This window comes from Dasypus novemcinctus, chromosome 8, assembly GCF_030445035.2.
Source record: "Dasypus novemcinctus isolate mDasNov1 chromosome 8, mDasNov1.1.hap2, whole genome shotgun sequence".
Lineage (NCBI taxonomy): Eukaryota > Metazoa > Chordata > Mammalia > Cingulata > Dasypodidae > Dasypus > Dasypus novemcinctus.
The window spans coordinates 16,031,481-16,058,318 of NC_080680.1; the positions used below are offsets into that span (position 1 = coordinate 16,031,481).

Genomic DNA, 26,838 nt, shown 5'->3' on the forward strand with positions numbered 1-26,838 from the left:
ATGCTTGGTCCTCCAAGTCACTAATTTTTTCTTCCATCAATTTGAATCTGCTGTTATATGCCTCTAATGCATTTTTTAACATATATATATTTTTGAGACGTTTTGGACTTACAAAACAATCATGCATAATGTGCAGAATTCCCATACAACACCTCTCTACAATCACCTTACATTGTTGTAGAACATTTGTTAGATTCCTCTAATGTATTTTTTTTATCCCCTCTCCCCCCCGCATGTGGCTTGCTTGCAGTCTTCTTTCTGTGTCCATTCACTGTGCATTCTTCTGTGTGTCTGTATTTATTTTTTAAATTTATTTCCCCCCGCCCCTTGCAGCTTGCTTGTTGTCTGCCCTCTGTGTTCATTCACTGTGTGCTCTTCTGTGTTTTCACTTGTCTTCCTTTTTGTTGCGTCACCTTGCTGAGTTGGCACTCCGCGGTGCTTGGGGGCTGGGTGGCACCCCGCAGGGCTTGCAGACTGGGCAGCACTCCATGGTGCCCGGGTGGGCAGCTCTCTGCAGTGTGCAGGCAAGCCTGACTTCATGAGGAGGTCCTGGGATGCAAACCCAGGGTCTCCCGTATGGTAGACAGGAGCCCAACTGATTGAGCCATAGCCGCTTCCCTCTCTAATGTATTTTTAACCTCTTCCATTGTGTCTTTCATTCCCATATCTCTGTAGGCTTTCAAATTGTTCTTTATGCTCACCCAGTGTATTCTTAATATCTTTTATCTTTTTAGTCGTATTTTCCATCAACTCTTTGATTGCTTTTGGAAATTTGTGTGATTATCTTTGATTAGCTGTGTTAAATCCTGGATTTTTGAATTTTCGTTTTATTTCTTTGGCTGCACTATCTCTTCCTGTTTCTTTAGTATGGCTTGTAATTTTTTGCTGATTACTAGGTATCTGAATATGTTGGTGAGCTTACTCTGGTGGTCAATTTCTCTCTCTTGCCTAGTGGTGGTGATTCTTGGCTCTTTGATTTTTGCCTCAACTTCTAAATCTTTAAATTTTCCCAGCTCGTGTTATGAAAATAGAGCCAGGGACTAACTAATGGGGTCCAGGTCCACTCTAACGGGTAAGAGACAAAAGACTCCTAAAAGTGGTTTTTGTCTTTGTAGTTTTCCAACTGGCCAGGCAGATGGCACTCATTGGAGACTCCTTCCATAGAGGTGTCTCATTCAACCTCCACTTGCCTATGATTCTGGTCTGGCCAGAGCAGAGATTCAAAGCGGTCTCTGCTGGCCAAATTCACTGAAGAGAAATCACTCTCTGCCCTCCACCACACCCTTCCTCTTCCCAGGGGGAAAGGTGCCTCTTCTCTTCTCAATGGGCTGCAGTGAGCCATGGGTTTTATCCAGGTTGTTTGTCTTATGGGTGATGTATAGGTGCTGTTCCCCACTGTGGGGATATTAACTCATGTTTTTTGTTTCGGCTTCTTTGTCTCTCTATTCCTTGCCCTCCTGAAGAGGATGTGCAGCACTTTCCTGTCTGCAGAGCCCTAAAGCAGCTCCCTTGGACAGTTGCCCCACCTTCATTGTTTTTATGAGAGAGTTGTGCCTGCCTACCTCCTCCAACACCATCTTCCCAGAAGTCCTTAAGATTTTCGATGAAATTATTGTATGTCTATTTTTTCTCAGAACTCCCTCAGTTAATACAGCTGCAGAAGAAGGGAGGGGATGAGGAAAGTCATTGTAGTTTAGTCAGTTTGAGACCTCTGGGGAAAGCCTGATATGTCTTGGCTTCTTTCTCTTCCCAGCTCTGCCATCTCAGGATAATCACCCAGAAGACAACAGATCATTCTTGGAATTCTAAAAGCTATGGCTCATGTGAGTGGAATTGTCATTTCCTGAGGTTTTGTTTTGTTTTTTTTTTAGGTCCTATGTGTTCATTGTTTATCCTTAAAATATTTACTCAAGTCCTAGATCTACCTGTTTTTATGAATGCCATGTCATATGACCTGGTGTTTTCTCAAAGTCCCCTCTTCTCTCTAATGTCCCCTTTGATACCCAGTCAACAGATTATTTGACATCTCTATTAGGCCAGTCTTTGGCCAGGAATGCTGATGGTACACATTCCTCAAGGGAGGTATTAAAATCTTCCCTTTATGAAAGTAGCGCTTGATAAGGCTTGATGAGGTGAGATGTGATTTTGCACATAAGAACGTTGTGATCTATTCCACAGATCTAGGTTTTTAAATTAGACATGATGGGATATTGAGTTAATAACTTTTTGATATGTGAAGACCTTGAAAAGTCTTGTCAAATCTAAAGATTAAAAATAGAAAGTATAAGAATGGTTAAGTGTAGGATATACTAGTATTCAGGCAATAAAATATTTATTAGACATTTATCTTGAGAAAGACAAATGTTTGTGATCTCATTCTGACATAAGGATGTAACTGAGTCTAGGAAATTATTATGTCAAGTTCAAATGCGACTTTCAAAACTAGAAATATAAGAAATAGTAGATGGAGTCCATCAGTTTGTTTTCTTGTTCTTCAGAAAGCTGAACGCTTTGTCTGTGCTCTTTTCATTTATTTGACAAACTCCATTTGACAATGCGTGAATCCTCTCAGGCATGTGCCTCCAGGTTTAGCCCACATCTATTCATTTCTATTACATCTTTCTCCATCTCTCCTTCCATTTTGGAAACTTGGCTTTAATTTCACCAGGGATGCATATGCTGATTTTTTTCAGAGGTTGGTGACATTTAAGGATGTGGCTATAGACTTCTCTCAGGAGGAGTGGGACTGCCTGGAGGCTACTCAGAGGAATCTGTACAGAGATGTAATGCTGGAGAACTACAGCAACCTAGTCTCATTGGGTAAGGAAAATTACTTGCAAATAACTCAGTATTTGCTCTCTGGACTTTATGCCTTTGTCCTTGTGATTTCGAGTTTTCTAAATTTCTACTCCCTGCTACTCAGGGAATTCTATAATTTATGGTTGTGGAAAAAGGCATCTCTATTGCACTGTTTTTCAGCAGACCTTCACATCTTTCTCTTGTTATTCTTGTAATGTCTCTCTTCTTTGGTGACCAAAACTGGATTCATACATCTTGGTCATATTTCTTTTCTTCTCTTGCAAGTAGGATTTTCCCTTTCCAAGCCAGATGTGATCTCCTTATTGGAACAAGAGAAGCACCCATGGCTGGTTACCAGGGATGTGATGGAAGGACCTTGCCCAGGTGAGTGGGAGCTCACAAGCAAAGGGACGCCTTGGCAACCCAGCATGCTCTACAGCTGCCACACCTTTGAGATATTGATTGGGAAGTGCTCCACCACAGTCTAAGGTCTGACAAGGAAGAGAAGACCTAAGACATAGAGAGAAAAGTAACCTTTTTCTTTCCCTTTTCAGAGACTTAGGCGCCCTCCTTCCCCATGACCAGCCACTGCAATCTTTTATCTATACATTCTGTCCCAGCTTCTTTTTTACTTTCAGACCTGTGTAAATGCTATCACTCTTAAAATATATTTTTAAAAACCTTTGTTCATTTCACCTACTATTCAATGACTTGTTTGCTCTTTGAGAAGTTTCTCATTTATTCAGTAATTCATTTTTTATTCATTCACTCTTTACAATGTATTGATGTTTAATTTATATAACACTCATTTCAGGACTTGGGATAGTTAACGTGAATAAACTATTAAGAAATGTGTTAGCTAATAAAAGAGCTAGAACAGCTCCATAAGCAATTCTTATAAAGTAGACTCTGCACAGAAGATAGAATGCTTAGATGCAAATTGGAACTAGAAATGGAAACATGGAAGCTATTAGAAAAAGGGTTTGTATGTACCTTGAGGTGGAAGGAGTGTGAAAGGAGAGATTAGGGTTCAAAGAGAACAAGCTTTAGGGTTTAGGCCCATGGAAGACAGAACCTGACCCTCAAGAAGAAATGGCACTTTCAGTGGGTGGTCACTGGTGTATTTTCTGTTTTGAGTAGAAGTCAGAGTGAAATGTCATTCAATGAATATTCTTTTCTTCCTGTAAAATATGGAAAAGATCATACATTTCATCTTTTTATTTTAAAAGTTTTTAAATTCCATTGTCAATATCAATGCTTTAATATTATTGTTCTAATCATTGAATTGATACAATTTTTATCATCCTTCTTTCACATATCACTACCATATCTTTTTAATTTTGATATAGTTTCAAGTATATATACCAGAGTCCATTAAGATTGTTTTGTAGTGTCCTGCTAATAAAAATTTCGCCCTGATACACATCTTTTATTTGCATGGATTTTTCCATATTCCATTAGTCTTATGTTGGGTGCCTGAGGAAATAGACTTGATGAAAATTTACATGCAGAAAGTTTACTGGATAATGCTGCCAGTCTCCATATCTGTTCAGGAAGCAGGACAGTTTAAGCTGTAGTATAGTTGGAAAAGAGGCCACAACTGATTCTACAGGGAGCTCTGGAACTGGGCTAGCCTTTTCGAATAGGATAAGAAGATCAGGCCTTTATACTTCACATTGACCAGCTATTGGCTGCAACTGCACCAAAGAGGGGATATAACTTGGTGAGGCTGCTCCCTTCTGCCTGGATAGTTCCTGGAGGGAGACTCAGTTGTAATCTGTTGGCTGCCAGTTCCTTGGGCAGCTGGGGGATGAGTGTCTTGATGCTGACATGGAATCTAGGCATTCACTACAATTAATTCTAAGTTATAGGATTTCTGGGCTCAAAAGGTTATAAAGCGGCGGCGGACTTGACCCAGTGGTTAGGGCACCTGTCTACCACATGGGAGGTCCGTGGTTCAAACCCCGGGCCTCCTTGGCCCGTGTGGAGCTGGCCCATGCGCAGCGCTGATGTGCGCAAGGAGTGCCCTGCCACTCAGAGAGCTGACACAACAAGATGACGCAACAAAAAGAAACACAGATTCCCGTGCCGCTAACAACAGAAGCGGACAAAGAAGAAGGCGTAGCAAAACAGACACAGAGAACAAACAACTGGGGTTGGGGGGAGGCTAGAGAAATAAATTAATAAATCTTCAAAAAAAAAAAAGGTTATAAAGCTCTTTAATCCTTGTCCTTGACAGTATTTAAGATGTCACTTAACCATAAATAACCCATTTAGGACTAAGAGTTTGCCAGTTAATTTAAAAAGTCAAGTGAAAAAATATAAAGTGTATGTATCTACAGAAAAAAAAAGTCAATTGAAGTGAAGAATCATAAAAAAAAAATCAGACTTAAATACTTTAGTTTAACTTGATAATTCATTTACCAAGCTTGTGATGTCAGGCTAAGGACTTGAGTATTGATTCACTTGGCTTAAATTCTGTTTCATCTTTTTTGACTAAGCCATTGCCATACATTGCATATTTCAGTTTCCATTTTTTTAAAGGGAAATGAAAACTTTGATTCATCTAGAGCATTTGAACACAGAACTTCCAGGGTTGTTTTTTCCATCTTTATATATATCTTACTTTCAAATCTTTTAATGATTTTTTTAAAAGTGATTGACTTTTTTTAAGTGTTCTTAAACCATTCAATTTAGTCTTCAATAAACAATTTTTGTACTTATAGTTCATGTATATATATGAATTCCATAATCTTCAAATAAATTTAAACATTATAGGTTTGTTAATTTGAGAACAATTTCATAAATATACAACTCAGCAGGACTTAGATAGATACCAACAGGTGACATTTGAGGCCATTTGGCGCTCATTGCATCAATAAGGAAGTTTAGAGGGTAATAGAGGGCCCTGGTTATTCTCATCAAGTCAGGGCTATTTTTTAATTAAAACTCCACTAACTGTACTAGGTTAAAAAATCATACTTGATTGGTTAAGTTTGTATCTTCTTACTAGGGAGGATATTTTCCCAAATTTTGTTTGTGTGGGTGTTTCTTTGTGAATTGTCTGTGTTCTTTACCCATGTTTAACATTTTTGTTTTTATTTTTCTTTTTAGAGTCATTTATATAAAGAGCTAAATTATGTGTGGTCATATTTGTTCCAAGTTTTTCTTTTGATTTTGTTTTAAAATCTTGTTTTATTAATAATTGCCGATTTTTATAGACAAATTCTTTATAATTTCTCTTATTTCCATTGAAATTTGTTTTATAGATATTTACTTCTTATTTTCCCTAATTTCTCTGTCAGTGTTTTACACATAACTTAAAAAAGATTATGCCAAATGTATCTTTGATATGATTTTTTAAAAGTTTTTTTTAAGATTTATTTTATTTTTATTTATACCTCCCCCTTGCTGCTTGCTTGCTGTCTGCTCTCTGTATCCATTCACTGCACATTCTCCCGTGTCTGCTTGTCTCCCTTTGTTGCGTAATCTTGCTGCACCAGCTCTCCACGGGTGTGGGCCAGCTTGCCTTCACAAGGAGGCACTGGGATCTTTATGTAATCCTACCAATTAGAGACAACCTATTAATATAAATCTCTCCTTTAAAAAGAAAAAACCAAAAATGGCATAACTGTATTTTATCAGATTTAATTGCTGCATAACAAACTACCTCAAAGCTTAGTGGCTAAAAACAGCAATCATTTATTGTTTTCCACCAGTCTAGGGTCAGTGGGGAACTTCTAATATGGGCCATGCTTTTCTGATCTTGGCTAGGCTTGCTCAGATGTCTGGGACTTTGACTGGGACACAAGTGGGCTGAATTGATTTTGATCTGCATGGGCTCTTCTCCTCCAACAGGCAACCTGGGCTCTTATTATGGCAGAAGCAGGGTTTCAGGGGACAAGTGGGCTGAGTTTACTTTGATAAATGTGATCTCTCATCCTCCAGCTGGGGGCCTGGACTCTTATTGTGGCAGAGGCAAGTTTCAGGAAAGGGTAGGTGCCTCAAGACCTCTTGGAACTTGCATTCCATTATTGATGGATTTTATGGGTTTTCTTGGCCGAGAGTGGGAAATAGACTTCGCCCCTTGATGGGAGGAGCTGCAGAGTCACTTTGCAAAGGATGGATGAAAAATTGGAGCCATTTTTGCAGGCCACCTTCTTGTCTCAGTTACTCACATGCTGCCCACATGTAGTATATGCTCACCTCCATCCCAAGGTCTCCAAACATGTAATCATGACATCTGGTTTTAAATATAAGATCCTGTTACCTATGGTTTGACTAGTTTGTCTCCTCCAAGGCAGCTCTTGTTTTTATTTTTTTATTCATGCAATTGGATAATATAGTAAAAAGAAAATGAATAAACTACAGTGCATCAATGTGGTTGATCCTTGAAAACATGTTAATAAAGGAAAACATCACAGAAAAATACCAATGCCATTGGGTCATTTTATGACATTCAGGTATATTGCATAGGGATATACACAGTGGTGGTAAAACTATAGAGAAAAGCAAGAGAATGATTAACAAATTCAAGAGAATGGTTACTTCTGTGGAGGTGAGAAGGCTTCTGAGGGACTGTTGGTGGTCTGTTTCTTAACCTGGATGGTAGTATAAGGTCTTTGTTTCATTAGTATTCATTATTACTCTTTAAATTATGCAATATACTTTTTAAAAATTCAGGTATATAATCTATCCAAAGTGTACTGTCAGTATCTTTCAGGATAATCACGGAGTTGTATATTCATCACCCCAATCAATTTTAGAACATTTTCATTGCTACATAAAGGAAAACTTTGTCCCTCTTATATATCCCTGTTATTGTCACTTAGCATTGGTGTGGTGCCTTTGTTACAATTGATGAAAGAATATTAAAATATTGCCGTTGACTACATTCCAGTTTACATTAGGTGTAATTTTTTCCTATATACCACCCTATTATTAATACCTTGTAATAGTGATAGACATTTGATCTAGCTCTTATAAGACCATTAACCACATTCATCATCCACAGGGTTCACTATGTTATAAAATCCTATATTTCATCCTCTAGCTTTCCTTCTAGTGACATACACAACCCCAAACTTCCCTTTCAACCACAGTCATACAATTCAACATTGTTAATTACACTCATGATAATGGATGCAGCTCTTCTTGGGCAGGAAACCTATGAACTAAAAGACATCTTATCTGTTACCACCCCCACTCCTGTCCAGCATACAGTGTTGAAAGAGGGACAGAATAGCCAAGTAAACAATCCCATTTGAGAAGAGGAAGAATGAAAGCCACATAGCAGTCACTGTTCTATAGCAATTCTCAAATGTCTTTGGGCAAATTTTGTCAAGTACTCCAACTTTGTAGTGGGGAGTTGTATTAAACAAAGAGGTGCTGATGCAAAATGCCAGAAATCTGTTGGCTTTTATAAAGGATATTTATTTGGGGGTGAAAGCCTACAATTATAAGGCCCTAATGAGTCCAGCTCAAGGTACCATAAGAGGTACTTTCTCACCCAAGTCAGTTTCCATGTATTGAAGCAGGATGGTTGCTGATCTCTGTGAGAGTTCAGCCTTCCTCTCTCAGCTACAGGCTGGCATAGGGCTTGTCTGTTCCTGGGGCTGCAGGATCAAAGATTCCTCCTCTTCTGTGTCATGACAAAGTTCTCTCCTTTGGCATCTATGGAGCACTCTTTCTGTGTATCTTCCGTGTGTCTTCTTGAGTGTTTATATAGCCCACCAAGGGGGCAGGGAAGCAACCCTGAGTTGTACCCTACTGGTGTGGTTGAATCAAAACCCTAATTTTAATATAATTTAATCAGAGACATCACAGCTGAATCTAACACAATCTAAGGGTATCACATCCAGAGGAATAGACCAGTTTACAAACATAATCCTTTTTTGAAATTCATAAATAATATCAAACTGTTACAAGAGTGTTCTTAGAGTACTCTCCAGTTCTTCTCCCTGAGAGTAGTTCCCCAGTTCATTGATGTCCACGGTTTTTGATTCTGGCCTTTAGGCTCTGTGATAGTTAGACTATTGTTTCAACTAGGCCAGGTACTTGTGCCCGGTTGTTTGGTCAAGCAAGCACTGGGCTAACTGTAATACAGAGGCATTTATGGACTTTAATCACCGTTGGCTTTACTGTAGTGGTAAATCATAGATAGCTGATTACAATTACATCTACCAGGGAGATTGCCATCAGCAGTGAGTGATGCTTTATCTAAACAGTTGAATCCCTTAAAAGGGGAAGTGATTCCAGCATTGAGTGAGAATTTCCCAGGTCGTCTTTGGACAGCCAGCATCTCCCAGAATTCATCAAGAACCTTCACTGGACTTTCATTGGAGCCCCTGGTTGTGGCCTGCCTGTGGAACCTGGACTTGTGCATCCCCACGGCTGTGTGAGAGACTCTTATAAAATCACATACTATTGACAGATATCTCATAGATTCTGTGACTAATACAGACTCTTTGCTTTGCTCTCTGAGTAATTTTTCTTTTTCCATCAATCTCCTAGGCTGCTGATTTCAACTCAGTCTCTTAAAAAAATTATTTTGAAATACTCTCAAAGGACAGTTTGAAAAATGATACAAGCCCCATACAAAGAATTCCAATGTACCCCTAATCCTCCAGATACCTTGATCCAGCAATATTGACATTTTACCTCATTTGCCTTATCATTTCATCCATCCATCCGTCCATCATTCTCTCTCTCTTCTTTCTATCCATCTATCCATTTTCTGAACACTTGAATCTCAGTCTCTTAGTCTAGTTTGCCAGCACCTTTACCAGTACAATACTTTAAATACTTTGTGGACTTTCCATTTATTAGCCATATCCATTATCAGTTATTTTTTAGACATACCCCTCTTTCTAGACCTGCTTACTGCCTCGAGAATTAAGTTTCCATGGGACCATGCCTTTAAGCTTTCTAAAGTCCCTTTGGTCCAGACAAGAAACTAAGATAACTAAGACTGCCTCAATACTTTCAGAAGTCTTAATAAATTATCTATAACCACATCCTTGATTTGATCTTTGTGTTGAGCCCTTGTCTTTCTGATGGTGTTTTATATTTGATCCATTCCTGACTTGAGAAGCTAGAGATTAGAATTAGTTGTATTTTCCAACATAGCAATTCTTAAATCTTCTACATGCCCTCTAAATTTTATTTGCAAACTGACCAGTTCTTTCTTTTTTTAAGTACCTTATCATGTGGAGCTAGGAACAATCAGTAGATACTTTTAACTTTCTGGCTAGAAATAATCTTACTCAAGTTCAAACCTTTGAGATTTTTCCTGTCTTCCAGGCTACCAGTCCCCCTCTTTTTTTTTTGAATTAGAGAACATACAGGTTTACAAAAAAATGATGTACAAAATACAGAGTTCCCATATACCACCCCATTACTAACACTTTGCTCTAGAGTGGCACATTTGTTACAATTCAAACATTTTTATATTAACTATAGTCCATCATTTACAATAGGGTTCATTATGTTTTATAGTACCATATTACTATGGCAGAGTTATGTTTCAAGAGAGAGAATGGAAACACACAAATTCCTTGAGTCCTAGGTGTATACTGACACATGACTCTTTGGCCACATTCTCTTAGACAAAGCAAGTCTCAAGTCTAGCCTGGATTCTGGAGTAGAGAAATAGTCTCTAACTTTTAATGAGAGGAGCTTCAAAGTCACATTGCAAAGTAGGGGTGGAGAATTTTGGCTAATAACACTCTTAATCTACCATATACAACTGTTTTGTAGACTTCCAAGGCAATAAAAGATTTAGATCATTCTTAATGTCTTCATGGTATTCCAGGTGTACATATAGAGCAATTTATGTAGCTAAGCCCTTTTAGATGAAAATTAAAGTCTCAGTGGAATAAATACATCTAAATATGCAGCCACAACACTGTCAGAAAGATGGACTCAACATAAAGATCAAGGATATGACTGTTAAGATTTTTATTAAAACCTCTGAAAAAAGTAGTATAAACTGAGCAGAAGTTTTCTAGAAACTTAAAGTCATGGTCTTATGGAAATTTAGTCTCCCAAAGCATCACAAAAAAGGGGCACATCTTGAAAATAAATTATCTTAATGAGTATACTTTTTGGAGCATGGAGTAGAGTATACTTAGTAAATAGCCCACAAAATGTTTAAACAATTGTACTGGTAAGGGCCTGCACTAAAAGAGACTAATTAATATTTGCATATTTTACTTTTAAATATTTTATATTTAAAAGTACATTAAAATCTAAGTTTGAAGTTCACCTTTACCACCTCCCTGCCATGCCACTTTCCTTGCATAGAAACCACTGTTACCTGTTTGTTTATTTAAAGATTTATTATTATTTTTATTTCTCTCCCTTTCCCCCTCTCTCCCAGTTGTCTGCTCTCTGTGTCTATTCGCTGTGTGTTCTTCTGTGACTGCCTCTATCCTTATCAGTGGACTGGGAATCTGTGCTTCTTCTTTTTGTTGCGTCATCTTGTTGTGTCAGCTCTCCGTGTGTGCGGCACCATTCTTGGGCAGGCTGCACTTTTTTTCACGCTGGGCGGCTCCTTATGGTGCGCACTCTTTGTGCGTGGGACTCCCCTATGCGGGGGACACCCCTGTGTGGCACGGCACTCCTTGCATGCATCAGCGCTATGCATGGGCCAGCTCCACACGGGTCAAGGAGGCTGGGGTTTGAACCACGAACCTCCCAAGTGGTAGGCAGATGCCCTATCCATTGGGCCAAGTCCGCTTCCCTGTTACTTGTGATACACTCCTTTACAGACCTTTTTCTATTCCATTGCACTATATACAAATACCCATAGAAAATCTGCAGTATTGTTCTGGTTTGGTTTATTTGTATTTTTGTTTACTACTACATACACACACATATATACATACAATCAGTGTATACAGCATCCTATTTTCACTTAATCTTTGTCTTATGTCCATTCTAATTCCACACTTAGTTCTATAACTTTCTGTACACTATGTATTGATATATGTATATGTACTTTATGGGTGATTATAGGTTTTATACTTGGTAGGGGGAGTCCACTCCCTGTGTTAATTCTAAATAAATTTGCCCTTTTTTCCCTACCATCACTTCTTTTCTATTCTATTGACAGTTATTTCTTTTTCTGAATTTTTATTTTTTCTTATTTTATTACATTTACTAGAACCTCCAGTATAATTGGAGTAAGAGCAGTACATGTGAGTATCCTTGTATTGTTCCATTTTAAAAATGGAAGTGCTTGCAACATTTTTATATAACATTTTAATTCAGATCTTAAATTGTCTTTTAATGGTTTTTAAAAATTATTTTTATAGTAAGGTTTTTAATCATCTACAGTTTAATTATGTATATGGTATGAAGTAAGAAATATTTTTTTTAAGTCACCATTTCCCACCTTTATTTACTTGAATATTCCATCCTCTGCCTCCAAATGTGTCACATACTAAGATCCTATGAAAACTTGGATTTCTTTCTGGGCTTTCTTCTATAGGGAAACTTGTACATCCTATGTCTCTACTTCATGGATTTTAATTGATCAAGAAAATGAAGTAAAATTGCTGGTCAGTGCTGAGGCCACAATTTGGAGTTGTGTTCTTATATTGAAAAGGGACTGTTTATCTTAGTGGTATGTATTTTCCCAACGATGTTCAGGTACTCAGGTACAGACACAGCGAAAGTAGAGCATTGGGTTAAAACAGAGTTGGGGATTGATTCAAGATTTATAGTGATAGATCAAAAAGTAAAAGCTGAATAAGCAAAAATGAGAACAAGACATAGGTGATGGTCTGTGAAAAAGTGGTATTGTCAGTGGATTTCAGGAAAGAACAAGAGAATAACTTGAATGATTTTTACTTTTCTGGATGATACTATTCCTGAGGGAACCTATTTTAATGTCCTCAATCCACATTCCTTCAGTATTTTTCCCAATTCTGCTGTAATAAGATTAATAACTACCATTTACTGAGGTACAGTAGTGCATGTGAGAGATGGATCTAAATAAAATAATGTGCATTGCATAATTCTCATTGTTGTCAAACTTCTATAGTTTAGCAACTAATACTACTAATACAATGAAATATAATTCCAATGAAATATAAAAAGTAATGAAGTCCTGATGCATGTGACGTGAATGGAGTTTGAGTACCTTATGCTGAGTGAAATAAGCCAGACACAAAAGTACAAATCTTGAATGATCTCATTTGTGTTTTATATATATATATAATAAGCAAACTCATAGAGTTAGAATTTAGAGTATAGGTTACCAGGGGATAGACTGGAGTTAGAGAATGGGGAGTTGGTGCTTAATTTGTACAGAATTTCTATTTTGGTTGATTATAAAGGTTTGGAAATGGATAGTGGTGATAGTGACACATTATTGCAAGTGTAATTAACAGCACTGAAATATATAGGTGATTGTGGTTAAAAGGGGGAAACTTCAGGTTGTATATGTTACTAGAATAAAAATTAAAAGACAAAACAGGACTGTATAATGCTGTGAACATTATTTTAAACAATGGACTATAGTTAATAGTACAGGTATAAGAATGTTCTTTTATAAATTATAACAAATATATGACACTAATACAAGGTATTAATAGTGTGATATATGGGAAAAATATATCTAATGTAAACTGGACAATAGTTAATTGTACTATTTTGATAATCTTCCATAAATGATAGCAAAGGTAACTACTGTTAACAAGTTAATACAATTATAAAAACTGCTATCATTAATTGTAACAAATGTTCCACACCAAGATGTTTGTGGTGGGGCAGTGTATGGGCGTCCTGTATTTTATGCACAACTTCTCTAATAAAAAAATAAAAATAAATACTACTTATTGAACACTTATATTTTGCCAAGAACCTTTAGTCTTAATCCTCAATTCCATAAAAATTTTATCCACTAACACATGAAAAACTGTGGGTTCAAGTTAGTTAAATAATTTGCTTAAGACTAAAGGAAATAGAGTTGGAATTATGGTCTACTTAACTGAGTCTGGTCTTTTTCCCTGTGCAACTCAGTGATGTATCCTCTCTGAACCAATCTATTCTACTTTACCATTGCTGGAACTCTCACTGAATTCCTCCTCTCATCTCTCTGTCATGTTATAGTACAAGCATATAGTAGTTTAAAATTCCTGTAAATACACTATATAGTATTCATGGCTTTCTGATAATACACTCATCATAGATTTATTTAGCACCATAAACATTTTTTATTCCTCTCCCTGATTTTCTGTCCTCAATATCTGATAATGTTTTAAGCATTTACTTGTATAGATAAATAAAGCATTGTTTTCACTTATCTCCAGTTTCTGCCATAGCAATTTTATTTTTCATGGAACAGAAAAATGATATGCGTATTTTCTTGTTATTTTTCAGATTTGCAGTGCATGTGTGATAATAAGTTATTTCTGAAAAAGAGTATTTTTGAAAAAGAATCATTCCAATGTTGTATAATAGAAAGAATAAAAAACCACAGCCTTGATGGAGCCAATTTCAGAGGTCTTTATGGAAAACAACCAGCAACTGAGGAGGGATATTTCAGACAAGGGAAAATCATCTATGAAAAAATTCCTACTTTTAGCCAGCACCCAGCAGGAGCACATATTCATAAGCTTTCTCATAAGAATTCTCAAGAACTGCATCAGAGAATTCACAGCAACAAAAGACCATATGAATGTAAGGAATGTAAGAAGACTTTTAGTTGTAAGTCACAGCTTACTCGACATCAGAGAATTCATACTGGAGAGAAACCCTATAAATGTACACAATGTGAGAAGGCCTTTGGTCATGGCTCACAACTTAATCGACATCAGAAAATTCATACTGGTGAGAAACCCTATGAATGTAGAGAATGTGGGAAGGCTTTTATTCAGCTATCACATCTTATTCGACATCTAAGAGTTCATACTGGTGAGAAACCATATGAATGTAAGGATTGTGAGAAGGCCTTTAGTTGTGGCTCAGAACTTACTCAGCATCAGAGAACGCATACTGGCGAGAGACCCTATGAGTGTAAGGACTGTGGGAAGGCCTTCAGTCATTGTTCACACCTTGTTCAACATCAGAGAATTCATACTGGAGAAAAGCCTTATGATTGTAAGGAATGTGGGAAGGCTTTTAGACATGCTTCACAGCTTGCTCGACATCAGAAAATTCATTCTGGTGAGAAACCCTATGAATGTAGGGAATGTGGGAAGGCTTTTATTCAGCTGTCACATCTTATTCGACATCTAAGAGTTCATACTGGTGAGAAACCATATGAATGTAAGGATTGTGAGAAGGCCTTTAGTTGTGGCTCTGAACTTACTCAGCATCAGAGAACACATACTGGCGAGAGACCCTATGAATGTAAGGACTGTGGGAAGGCCTTCAGTCATTGTTCACACCTTGTTCAACATCAGAGAATTCACAGTGGTGAAAAACCTTATAAATGTAAGGAATGTGGGGAGGCTTTTATTCAACAATCACATCTTACTCGACATCAGAAAATTCATGCTAGTGAAAACCCTTATATATGTAAGGAATTCAGGAAGCCCTTCATCTGGAGCTCTAAAGTCAGTCATCAGAGAATTCATATTAGGGAAAAACAACCACCTATGAATGTAAGCAAGGTATAGAGGTCTTTAATGGTGGCTTACAACTTTACAACAGATAATTCACACTTGTAATTCTGAATACAAAATTTTAGAAAAGCCTTTGCTGAGTGCTCACACTTAACATGAGAAAATGTATACTCACTAGAAACACTATGTATGTAAGAAATGTGGGGAGGCTGTTAGTGTTGAGTTCCAAACATAAACATCTCAGATACATACTGGAGGAATAAAAGATTTATGAATGTAAGCAATGTGGGAAGATTTAAGTCATGTTTCACCTATTGAAACCTTTTTATGAACTATGTCAGCTTTTATTCATGTCTCAGACCTATTCAGGATTACATGATTCATAATGGTAGGAAACTCTAGGAATCTAAGGAATCCTAAAAAACTTTTTTTATTCAGTATTATATAGGGAAGCTTCCACTTTTAATGATTCAGCTCTGTAATGTTAATGAATTTACATTAGAGGAAAATCATATACGTATGGCAATCCCATTTGCTTTGTATTTACATTCAACATCAGAAACTTATTCTGGGTAAATAATATTTTAATGTAGAAGACAATTCTGTTACAATTTAGACTTTCTATTAAACTTGGGAGAACTCTTTCCTATGTTACATACCTTATCTTATGATGGGTAGGTAATGTACTTGCTCTTCCAATGTTGTTTGTAAACTGGATGGAATTAAATATTTTAATCCACATATTGTCTGTCACATGTCCCCAATTTTGGCAGTTAATAAAACTATAACTGGTAATGTTAGGCAATGAAGATGAGCAGAGAATCCTTTATGTTTAATTAATATAGGAAAGCTTTTTGTCTTTTACTGCAGATAAGAAAGTTAACTCCAGGATGTATTGGATATGAGAAGGCCTTTATTTGAATCTTATCTTTTTTGCTACTTCAGCAAATTTATACTGGGAGAAAATATAATCTAATGTATAGTAAATGTGGAGTTGTTAAGGGTATAGCACTTAATGAAGGTATTTTGTGAAGTGATGTTGCTTTATCAAATCTCTAAAAGCAAAAGTTTTTTATTTTCTGCAGTAATTGTGGATGCCCAAAAAGTCTAAGCTTTTGGAAATTAGTAATATCTGTATGCATAATTGTTTGATTTTAAAAATCAAAACTGAAATAGACTCTTGAGGGGAGTGGCAATGAGCCCCTAATAGAGCAAGCCTATAGGATGTGGACAAGGCTGTTTTTCTGGAGAAGTTAATGCATACATTATATTAAGTCATGGAAAGTTATTTCATGCTGTATCCTCAGCTCTTAGTACTGAATTACTATTTATTGAATTAAGTAATATGCGTTTAACTCAGGAAACTAGGAAAAAATACAAAAAACAAACATGAAATAGTTGGAAGGACCTAGTAAATATGAAAGGAAAAATTCAAGAAATAAAGAATAGACAAAATCCAGTTTATTTGCATTTGCTAGACTAGACTATCCTATCAAGAAAAAATGGATCATATCTCTACAGCATTAAGAGTAAAAAGAACCATAACTGCAGATGTGATGGAAATTGTTTTAAAAACTACAGTAACTTTATTAAACAAATTTGAAAAAGAGAAAACATTTACCCTTCTAGACAAATATGTCATCAAATCTAATTCAAGAAGATATGAAAGACTTGGAAGCAGCAATTAACAGAATAAAAAAAACCTTTAGAGATGTTTGTCTTAGATATTAGAATCAGGTAATTTTACAGAAGACTCCTTGAGGGAATGAAATAGCCCATTTTACAAGGCTTCCATGTCCTTTTAAAAATGCTAGGCCAGTGGTTCTCAAATGGGGGTGATTTCCCCCCTCAGGTGACATTTGGCAATGTCTGGAGACATTTTTGGTTGTTAAAACTTGGGGGAGTGGTAGATATGCTACAGGCATCTACTGGGTAGAGACTAGGGTTGCTGATAAACATCCTAAAATGCACAGGACTGACCCCCTACCACCACCACAAAGAATTATCTGGCTCAAAATGCCAATAGTGTTGAGAAAATCTGTGTTCACAGATAGCACCCGCAAAGCAAATGCTACATCAGTATCAAATGGAGCTTTATTGTTCTTAACATTTACATAGCATTCATTTGTTTCTTGGCCTTACTGTATAAAAGCTATATTTTGAATATTATCTTTTATATTTATTGTAAGTTTTTTCACTTTACCTTTAGTATCATTTACTATATATTTTTGCAGGTGTATACATGTGTATGTGCATATTATAAAAGTATATATATTTACATTGTATTTAGTAATGTATGTTTTTCTTCCTTTGTGGTTTCTCACTTCATCTTTATTTTAGAAATATTCCCCACACCGTGGTTAAACAAAATATCACTTTTTGTTTTATATTCAGATTTTTTTCAGTTAAATTCTATTTCATTGGGAGATTATGAACACAGAGGGTAATACATTAAGATAGGCATGTACCTACTACATCAAATTAACATTCTATCAGTTTAATTTTCTTTCATGTTTTTCTCGTTCTGTTCATTTTTACTTACTTTTCTACTTAACGCTATAATTCCTGCTTGTCCCAGAGACAACCACCATTAATTTCATATTTATCCTCCCTGGATATGCCTGTATGCACCAAAAAACACTATAGAGTTCTCCTTTAATGTGTGTATGCTGTTTTAGTATCACTGTTGTTCTGAATTAAAAAGTTAATTTGTATTTTAAATTTGAGTCCAGGTAGAAGTCAGGTGTGACACAATGGAAAACTGAGGCCATAATGCATGAGAAAATATTGTTACAGGATTCAGAGAGAGGGGTATCATGAGGGGTCAACCAATGAGCAGGGTGCACACTAGCAGAGCAAGAGGGGCCCTTGGTCTTTTGCCTTTATTGTGGTCCAGGGTCCCACAGGAATCAAGGATTGGTTAGCTTAAAGTAAATGTGTGTGGTGAAAAAGGAGAGGGACTGGGGGTCCAAGGGCAGTGGGGAGGGTTAGCTTATCATTTGAGGACAACTATGGTTTTTGGTTGAGGTGTGTGGGTGGTGCCTAAAGATATGGGTTTGGGCTCTTGTGGATTTATGCCCCAGGGCTGGAAAGCTGCTTACTATGCCAAAGGTCACTGGCTTAGCCAAAGTCAGATGGTTGCTGAGGCAGCGTATGCAAAATTTTGATAGCTATAATAACTGATGTTTAGATGTGGCCTAATTTTTTATTTTACCATTTAGGATTCTTTGTAAATTTTGGGTCTAAAGATTCTTGTCTTTCAATTCTGTAGAAATCTAAGATAATTGCTTTTCACCATTTGCATTTTTGTCTACTTGGGAACTACAATTAAATATCTATTGGACCTTCACAATCTCTTCTCCATGTGTCTTAGCTTTTTTTCATTTTTAACGTCTTTTCTTTGCCCTGTTTGCTGCCTTCTTTATAATTTTTAAGTCTGTTTTGCAATTCACTAATCTCTTCTTCAGCTAAATCTCATCTGCTATATAATACTTCCATAGAATTTAATATCATTCTTTGTTTTCCTAGAAATTTTATTTGGTTATTTTTCAAATGTAAATGTACCTAGTCATTTTTAAAATACTTTTTATGCTTTCTTATGTTTTTAATTGCCTCTTCATTTTTAAAACTTTTTATTGTAGTAACATATATGCAACTCAAAATTTCCCATTTTAACTACTTTCAAGTGTATGATTCAGTAGTGTTACACTCAAAATATTGTGCTTCTATCACCAACATCCATTACCCCAACTTTGTCATCACCTTAAACTGAAATCCAGTAAAGCAATAACTTTTTCCCCTCCCCATCTCCGTAGTAACATATAAATTTATATGTTATGCTAGATAATTCATAAAAGTGAGATCATATAACATTTCTCTTTGTGTCTGGCTTATTTCACTCAACATCAAGTCTTCAAGGTCCATGTTATAATGGTTCTGAACTTCATTCCTTTTTATGGCTGAGTAATATTCTATTTTTGTGTATATACCACATTTTGTTTATCCATTTATTGGTGAACCCTTGAGTTGGTACCACTTTATGGGGGAGGAAGAGATGGTTGGGCACTGATTTCAGCTACTGATTAGTAAATTCAGCTGGCTAAAGTTCAGTCCTACGAACAGCTAAAGTTTGAACCTATCCCCTACATTCTATATGTGGCTTTACTGTGACCTAAAACTTCTTTGAAGACATAAAAAAATAATGTACAACACTGAGGAAGAAATGGAAGAGATTGCCTTGCCACTGTACATAACAGGGCAACACCTATTACAGTGATGAAAGGCAAAACATCAAAAAATTTTTGTATTTTTCATTTTATAATACCCTGGTATATTTTTACGTTAGTTTTTCTAAATTATTATGTATTTTATTTCTAATCTTTAAATCTATCATTACTATTTCATTTTCCTATTTATTGAATTTGGCAATATATTAGACTTCATTTTTTAAGAAGTTTTGGATCACAAAGGCGTTCAACTATGGCAGGGGAGGAGCATTGGTGTGGGGCATAATTGGTGGTGGATACATGGGTGGGAGCGTGCCATGGGAATGAAAGACTCGCACACCAAAACATACAGGGAAGGCTCTGTCAACTTTATTCCTCTTGCTTATATATCATGTTTTTCTTTTTAGATTTCTTTCTTTCTTTCTCTCCCCATCTACCCCCCCACCCCAGTTGTCTGTTCTCTGTGTCTGTTTGCTGCGTGTTCTTTGTCCACTTCTGTTGTTGTCAGTGGCATGGGAATCTGTGTTTCTTTTTGTTGCATCATCTTGTTGTGTCAGCTCTCCGTGTGTGCGGTGCCATTCCTGGGCAGGCTGCACTTTCCTTAACACTGGGCGGCTCTCCTTACGGGGTGCACTCCTTGCACGTGGGGCTCCCCTGTGCAGGGACACCCCTGCATGGCAGGGCACTCCTTGTGCGCATCAGCACTGCACGTGGACCAGCTCCACACGGGGCAAGGAGGCCTTGGGGTTTGAACTGCGGACCTCTCATGTGGTAGATGGATGCCCTAACCACTGGGCCAAGTCTGCTTCCTATATCATGCATTTTTTAAATTCAGCCAAGGGTGGTAGTTAAAGTTAAATTTCTTAAGGATGTTTTGTCTTGGAACAAGAAACATTGTTCCTAGGCTCACATCCTATTTAGCAGCAGAAATGCAAGAGGAAGTTTTTTTCAAACTTCCAAGTGAAAAGAGACAGCTTGTGCAGAGATAAGCAAGGAGAGCTAGTGCTCTGATGCAAGAACAGATGGCACTTATAAATCATTTAACCATGCCCTTGCCAAGGTGGTGGAACTAATCCCCACAGGAGGGAGTTCTCCAGGGCATACATATAGGATATATAGATATGTTTGATGTTTGTTGGGTATTGACATAGTAGGTAGAGTTTCATATGACAGCTGAGGGAGTGCTGAGTTCCCATCCTGGGGAACTCTGTCGCATTCCCTAATGGAACAGCAACAATCCCCCAAGTGCAAGAGCAAAGACTAGTGAAGAGTATGGTCCAATGATGGCCCATTGATACTGATGACAATGCTTATGAGCCTGTGCACTTGAAATTTCAACTTGGCCTAGAGTTTTAGGGTGCCTAAGAATTACCTCCTGATAGCCTCCATGTTGCTCACATGTGGCCACTCTCTAAACCATACTCAGCATGTAAATGCATTACCTTTCCCCCAGCATGGGACATGACTCCCAGGGATGACTCCGTGGTGCTGATGGATTACTACCAAGCTCTGGCTGGTGATGCAACTAGAAAAAGGCCTTGAATAAAAGGGGGAAATGGTAAAGACACATGAGTTTATATGGCTAAGAGACTTCAAAATGAGTCAGGAGGTTATCAGAGGGATTGCACTTAGGCATATCTCAGCAGAATCTCAGAGACAGCCAAAGTAGATACAAGCCCAGGTAGTGGTGCTCCCGAGGGCTATGGAGACACCCAGGTCCTATGGTCATGGCAGATGGTTCTGGAGTTTAGTGTTTTGCCAGTGGACCCTACATCAGAATTCATGCTCCCGAGTGTGATGGAGTTGTACCCATATGTGACTTCTCTATACATGCCTCTTCTGTCACTTTTACTGAACCTGTGGTTGGCACTGGGGTTGGTGTATGCCCAGGAGACTTGAATCTCTGGGTTGTCCATGTGCCACTGGGCCCTGAGCCTCAGCAGTTGCAATACCTACTCTCCAGTCCATTAGACTCAGCCATAACATGTAACAAGGAAGTAAGGATGGACAGCCACCACACCCAGGAACTAAGAGAGTCTACAACTGCAAGGAGGAGAGTCCCATCCATCAGCCATGTGGGATCTAAGCCCCCTCTCAATTAAGAGATGGAATGCACATCACCATCCCAGAGTCCTCAGGATTGGGGAATAAAATATGGCCTAGAGTGGACTTATTAGTATTTTGCTATAGAATTACTGTGATTCTTATGGAAGAAATTGTATCACTGATGTGGAGACAGTGGCCACTGGAGTTGCTGAAGTCAGAGAGAGGGAAAAAGAGGGTGATATGGGGGCATTTTTGGGACTCAGAGTTGTCCTGAATGATATTGCAGGGACAGATGCAGGACATTATATATCCTGCCATAACCTAATGAATGGACTGGGAGAGGGTGTAAACTACAATGTAAACAATAATCCATGCTGTGTAGCAGTGCTCCAAAATGTATTCATCAAATGCAATGAAGATACCACACTAATGAAAGAAGTTGTTGATATGGGAAAAGTGGGGAGTGTGGGGAGTGGAGCATATGGGAATCCCCTTTATTTTTTATTTTTATTTATTTATTTATCTATTTATTTATTTCTCTCCCCCCCCCTTTGTCTGCTCTCTGTGTCCACTCACTGTGTGCTCTTCTGTGACCGCTTCTATCCTTATCAGCGACACCAGCAATCTGCGTCTCCTTTTGTTGCATCATCTTGCTGCACCAGTTCTCTGTGCGTGCGGTGCCATTCCTGGGAAGGCTGCACCTTCTTTCATGCTGGGCAGCTCTCCTTACAGGGCGCACTCCCTGCGCATGGGGCTCCCCCACGTGGGGGACACCCCTGCATGGCATGGCACTCTTTGCGTGCATCAGCACCGTGCATGGGCCAGCTCCACACCGGTCAAGGAGGCCCTGGGTTTGAACCATGGACCTCCCATGTGGTAGGCAGACGTGCTATCCATTGGGCCAAGTCTACTTCCCCCCTTTATTTTTTTAGTATAACATTTTGTGTAATGTGTTTCTTTTAAAAATAAATTAAAAATATATTTTAAAAAAAGAAATAAAGAAACTAAGGAGAAAATAGGAAAAAAGAAGAGAAAATGGAAACAAAGGAGAAAGAAACAAAATAAAACAGGCCTCCCTATCATGCCACTAGCAACTCTCTCAGGCTGCCAGTTCTCACTAATGAATCACCCTACAGCCTATCCTCCACAGGTAAGGTACCCAGATGTGGAGAAAAAAATAAAGAAAAAAAAAAACCACTAGAAAATATAGCATTAAAAAAAAGAAAGAACAATCTAAATTCCCTGTCATGAGGCTGCTTGTCCCTCACCTCCACCGCCCTCCCACCGTGGGAACTGGCTGGGTGCCTGGCAACCCACTGGATTGCTCTCTAGATCCCTCTTCAGACCTGGTTGTGCACCTGACAGCTTGTGGGCTGCTCTTCCCTTGTCCCTCAGGCTGGCTGGGCATCTGAAGGCTTGCCATCTGCCTTTCCCCGCCCCCTCTCCCTCAGGTCACTTAGGTTTCTAATGGCATATTATCTACCTCTCCCTCCCTTCTTATCCCTACAGCCATTTGGGCTTCTGAAGGCTTGCAGGCTGTCTCTACTGCCTTTTGTCTTTCCAGGGTTGTTTGGTGCCTGTCAGCCCACCCCTCACTGATCCTGTTCCCTCTCTCCCAGGGCAGGTGGGTGTGACAGTCTGCCTGATCAGCTGCCCCCTTCCCTCTCCCAGCACCAGCTGGCATCTCCTTTTCCCAGGAATGGGTTGAGATCCAGTCTGCCAGCCCTATCTCGCCTCACCCCCTGAGCCGACAGAGCGCTGGTCCTACACCTGTTTACCCTGCAGCTTTCCCATCTGAAGAGAAACTGCTGGGCACCAAATACTCCCCTGGTCCCCCGGGGGCTTTCCTCACTCTTGGAGCCAACTGAGTGCTGATATTCTACCCAATTCACTTCCCTGGCTTCCTTCTCCATCTGAGCCAGCTGTGTGCTGGCTTGCATGTTCTATTTCCCATAGCTTCACTTTTCCATGGCCAAGTGTGTCACCCCCTCTCTAACTGCCCTCTCCCATTGCCCCCGTAGTCCCATGGGTTCCCTTCTGCCAGGTAAACCTGCCTACCTTCCTGCAGTTTCTGGAGGAAGAATGCAGCCTGCCTTTCCTTATTCCACTATCTTCAATCTTTTCTCCCCTCTTTGATACTTGGTTCAACTTAATTTGGAACTTTATAGTGGCTTGTGTTTAGCCAACTTGAATTTTTTTCATCTCTTTTTCATCTGTTTCTTGCCCTTCTCTCCTACTGGTTGTGGAATGGGAACCCGGGGTGTGATTAGTATTGTAAGCCATGGAGGCTGGAGCTGCCTGAATTACCCCAGGAATGACGAAGCTTCTCCCATCTTTCTCCCCTGCTGGGGTAGAGACAGAGCAACAGCCATGTGTAGTAATCCAAGCCATGCAGGTCAAGACTGCAGTTGTCTTCAGAGACAGATGAAGTTCCACACCCCTTCCTCCCTTGCTTGGGGTGGGGATAGAAGCACAGGAGTAGACAGGAAACTAAGCCATGAGATGGTAAGGGAACACTGTTTTTCCTCCTGTTCTGTCAGGGGTGTGGATGGAGCCACAGATGTGTCCAATAATCTAGTTTGTGTAGGCCAAAATTAGCTGCAGTTGCCTGGAGAGGCTGAGGGAACCCTCTCCCTTCTGCTCTATCAGGGGCAGGGATGGATCCATAGGAGTCTGCAACATTCTAGTCTGTGTGAGCCCAAAGCATCTGCAGTTGCCACGAGAGGTTGAGGAACCACTTCCTCCCCTCCTATCCTACAGGGGGCAATGATGTATCCACAGGTTTGCCCACCAGTGTAGTATGTGTGGGCCAAAAGTGAATGCAGTTTCCAGGAGAGGCTTTGGGCACACTATCCCTCCTCTTGCCCTGTCAGAGGCAGGGATGGAGCCAGACATGTGTCCAACAATCCAGTTCATGTGGGCCAAGAGCACCTGCAGTTGCCCAGAGAGGTTGAGGAAACACCACTAACCCTATCCTATTGGGTCAGAGATGTATCCACAGGTTTGCCTACCAGTCTAGTCCATGCAGGCCAAGTGCACCTGCAGTTGCCCAGAGAGGCTTGTGCAGATCCCCCCAGCTTCCTCCCTTCTGGAGGTAGGGCTGAACTTAGGCTAGGGCACAAATCTGACCTGGTTGGAAAGAAGTAGGTCCCTACCTTTACTGTGATTTTCAATTAGCCCTGCTCCCTCTTATGCCAGTGACAGTTTAAAATGGAGGGTACCAGCCTCTTCCCAACTTGGATATGTTCAAACCTTAGCTGTTCTTAGAATTGGACTTTAGCCAGCCCAATTTACTAGCCCACAGCTCAAATAGGTGCCTGTCTCTTCCTCTCCCAATTTTGGGAAATGGAGCTTCCAAATCCAGCCAGGGATTAGCTCCTGAGGCTGCTCAAGCCACCAGTGAGGGATGATGTAGCAGTTTGATCTTGTTTATGAATTCAAAAAATAGATATTGGATTATGTTTGTAAACTGGTCTGTTCCTCTGGGCATATTAGATTGTATTAACTTCAGAGATTTCACTTTTACTTGATTAAATTATGATTAGGGCTTTGATTGGACCATGTCAATAGGAAACTGAGTTCCTGCCCCCTTGGTGGGTGGGGACTCATGGAGAAACAATAGGCAGAGGAGAGTTAGAGTTTTGTTGCTGAAGCCCCAGGAAGTAAATGTATGGAGAAGAACACAGAGGGGAAAAGTTCATTAGAGAGGATCCTGTGGCCCTGGGAAGAGAGATGAGCCTTCTGCCTGATAGTTTGCTGCTGCAAAGACCAGAGCCCTGAGCGGCTGAGCCTGGAGACAAATGAGCCCTGGGGAAGAGAAGAGACATATCCCAGCCTATAGTTGATATTGGAAGAAGCTGGAACCATGGAGCCTTAAGAGGAGGAAGGTGTGGTGGACTTGTCCCAGTGGTTAGGGTGTCTGTCTACCACATGGGAGGCCCATGGTTCAAAAACCCTGGGCCGCCTTGACCTGTGTGGAGCTGGCCCATGTGCAGTGCTGATGCACACAAGGAGTGCCGTGACACACAGGGTGTCCCCCGAGTAGGGGAGCCCCACATGCAAGGAGTGTGCCCTGTAGGGAGAGCTGCCCAGCACGAAAGAAAGTGCAGCCTGCCCAGGAATGGCATCACACACACAGAGAGCTGATACAAGATGATGCAACAAAAAGAAACACAGATTCCCATGCCGCTCACAACAACAGAAGCAGACAAAGAAGACACAGCAAATGGACACAGAGAACAGACAACCAGGGTGGGGGAGGGGGGTGGAAGGGGAGAGAAACAAATCTTAAAAAAAAAAAAAAGAAGGCTGAATCCTCACAGTCATAACCTGCCATCTTGCTCCAATACATGGTCAACAGCTTTGGGTGAGAAAGTACCTCTTATGGTACTTTGATTTTAACTCTTTAGGGCCTTGTGACTGTAAGCTTCTACCTCCAATAAATACCCTATGTAAGTCCCAACAGATTTCTGGTATTTTGCATTAGCACCCCTTTGGCTGGATAATACAGATGGGCTCTGGCGTCCTCAGCATGGAAGGGCTCTACTCATGAATCTTCACTGTAGATGGGCAGTCTCCTCCTTCTGCTCTTCCAGGGATGTTTCAGGATCTCTTAGTCTTCTGAACCCCACAAACAGGTGATTTAGATAGCTCTGTCTGATTACTAACTGCCCTGTAGGATGAACTGAACCTTGGAGCTCCTTATTTTTCACATGTTAGAGGTCCTGGGGATTGAACCTGGGACCTCTTATGTACAAAGCAAGTGCTCAAGCACTGAGCTACATCCATTCCATTAATATTCTGTCAACAATTTTATTGGGACGTACCAAGGATTGAACCCAGGACCTTGTATGTGGAAAGCAGGTGCTCAACCCACTCCCCGTCTTTCTTCTTTTTTAATGTAAGCATTGAGGGCTATACATTTCCCTCTCAGCACTGCTTTTGCTGTATCCCATAGGTTTTGATGTGCTGTTTTCTGGTTTTCATTTGTCTTGAGATATTTACTCATTTTTCTTGCTATTTCTTCTTTGACCCACTGATTATTTGAGTGTGTTGTTTATTTAATCTCCATATATTTGTGAATTTTCCCTTACTGCCTGTAATTGATTTCCATCTTCATTCCATTATTTTTTTTTAAAGATTTACTTTTAATTTATTTAATTCCCCTCCCCTCCCCCAGTTGTCTGTTTTCT

The 26,838-nt window shown here is 39.3% G+C and overlaps 1 protein-coding gene across 5 annotated transcripts in view; it reads left to right on the plus strand.

Annotated features, from left to right (window-relative positions):
* The window catches only part of LOC101427525 (zinc finger protein 565-like), a 43,532-nt gene extending 24,284 nt beyond the window's left edge, over positions 1-19,248 (plus strand). For 4 of the 5 annotated variants that reach the window (XM_058301488.1, XM_012522861.3, XM_058301487.2 and 1 more), the window contains exons 2-5: positions 1,754-1,823; positions 2,694-2,820; positions 3,088-3,183; positions 14,188-19,248. In XM_058301488.1, coding sequence (XP_058157471.1) covers positions 1,815-1,823; positions 2,694-2,820; positions 3,088-3,183; positions 14,188-15,428 — 1,473 coding nt within the window. In that variant the 5' untranslated portion in view covers positions 1,754-1,814 and the 3' untranslated portion in view covers positions 15,429-19,248. Of the gene's footprint in view, positions 1-1,753; positions 1,824-2,693; positions 2,821-3,084; positions 3,184-14,187 lie in introns of all 5 variants that reach the window. The other variant, XM_071216607.1, reaches the window with a different exon arrangement.
* Positions 19,249-26,838: the final 7,590 nt, after the last annotated feature.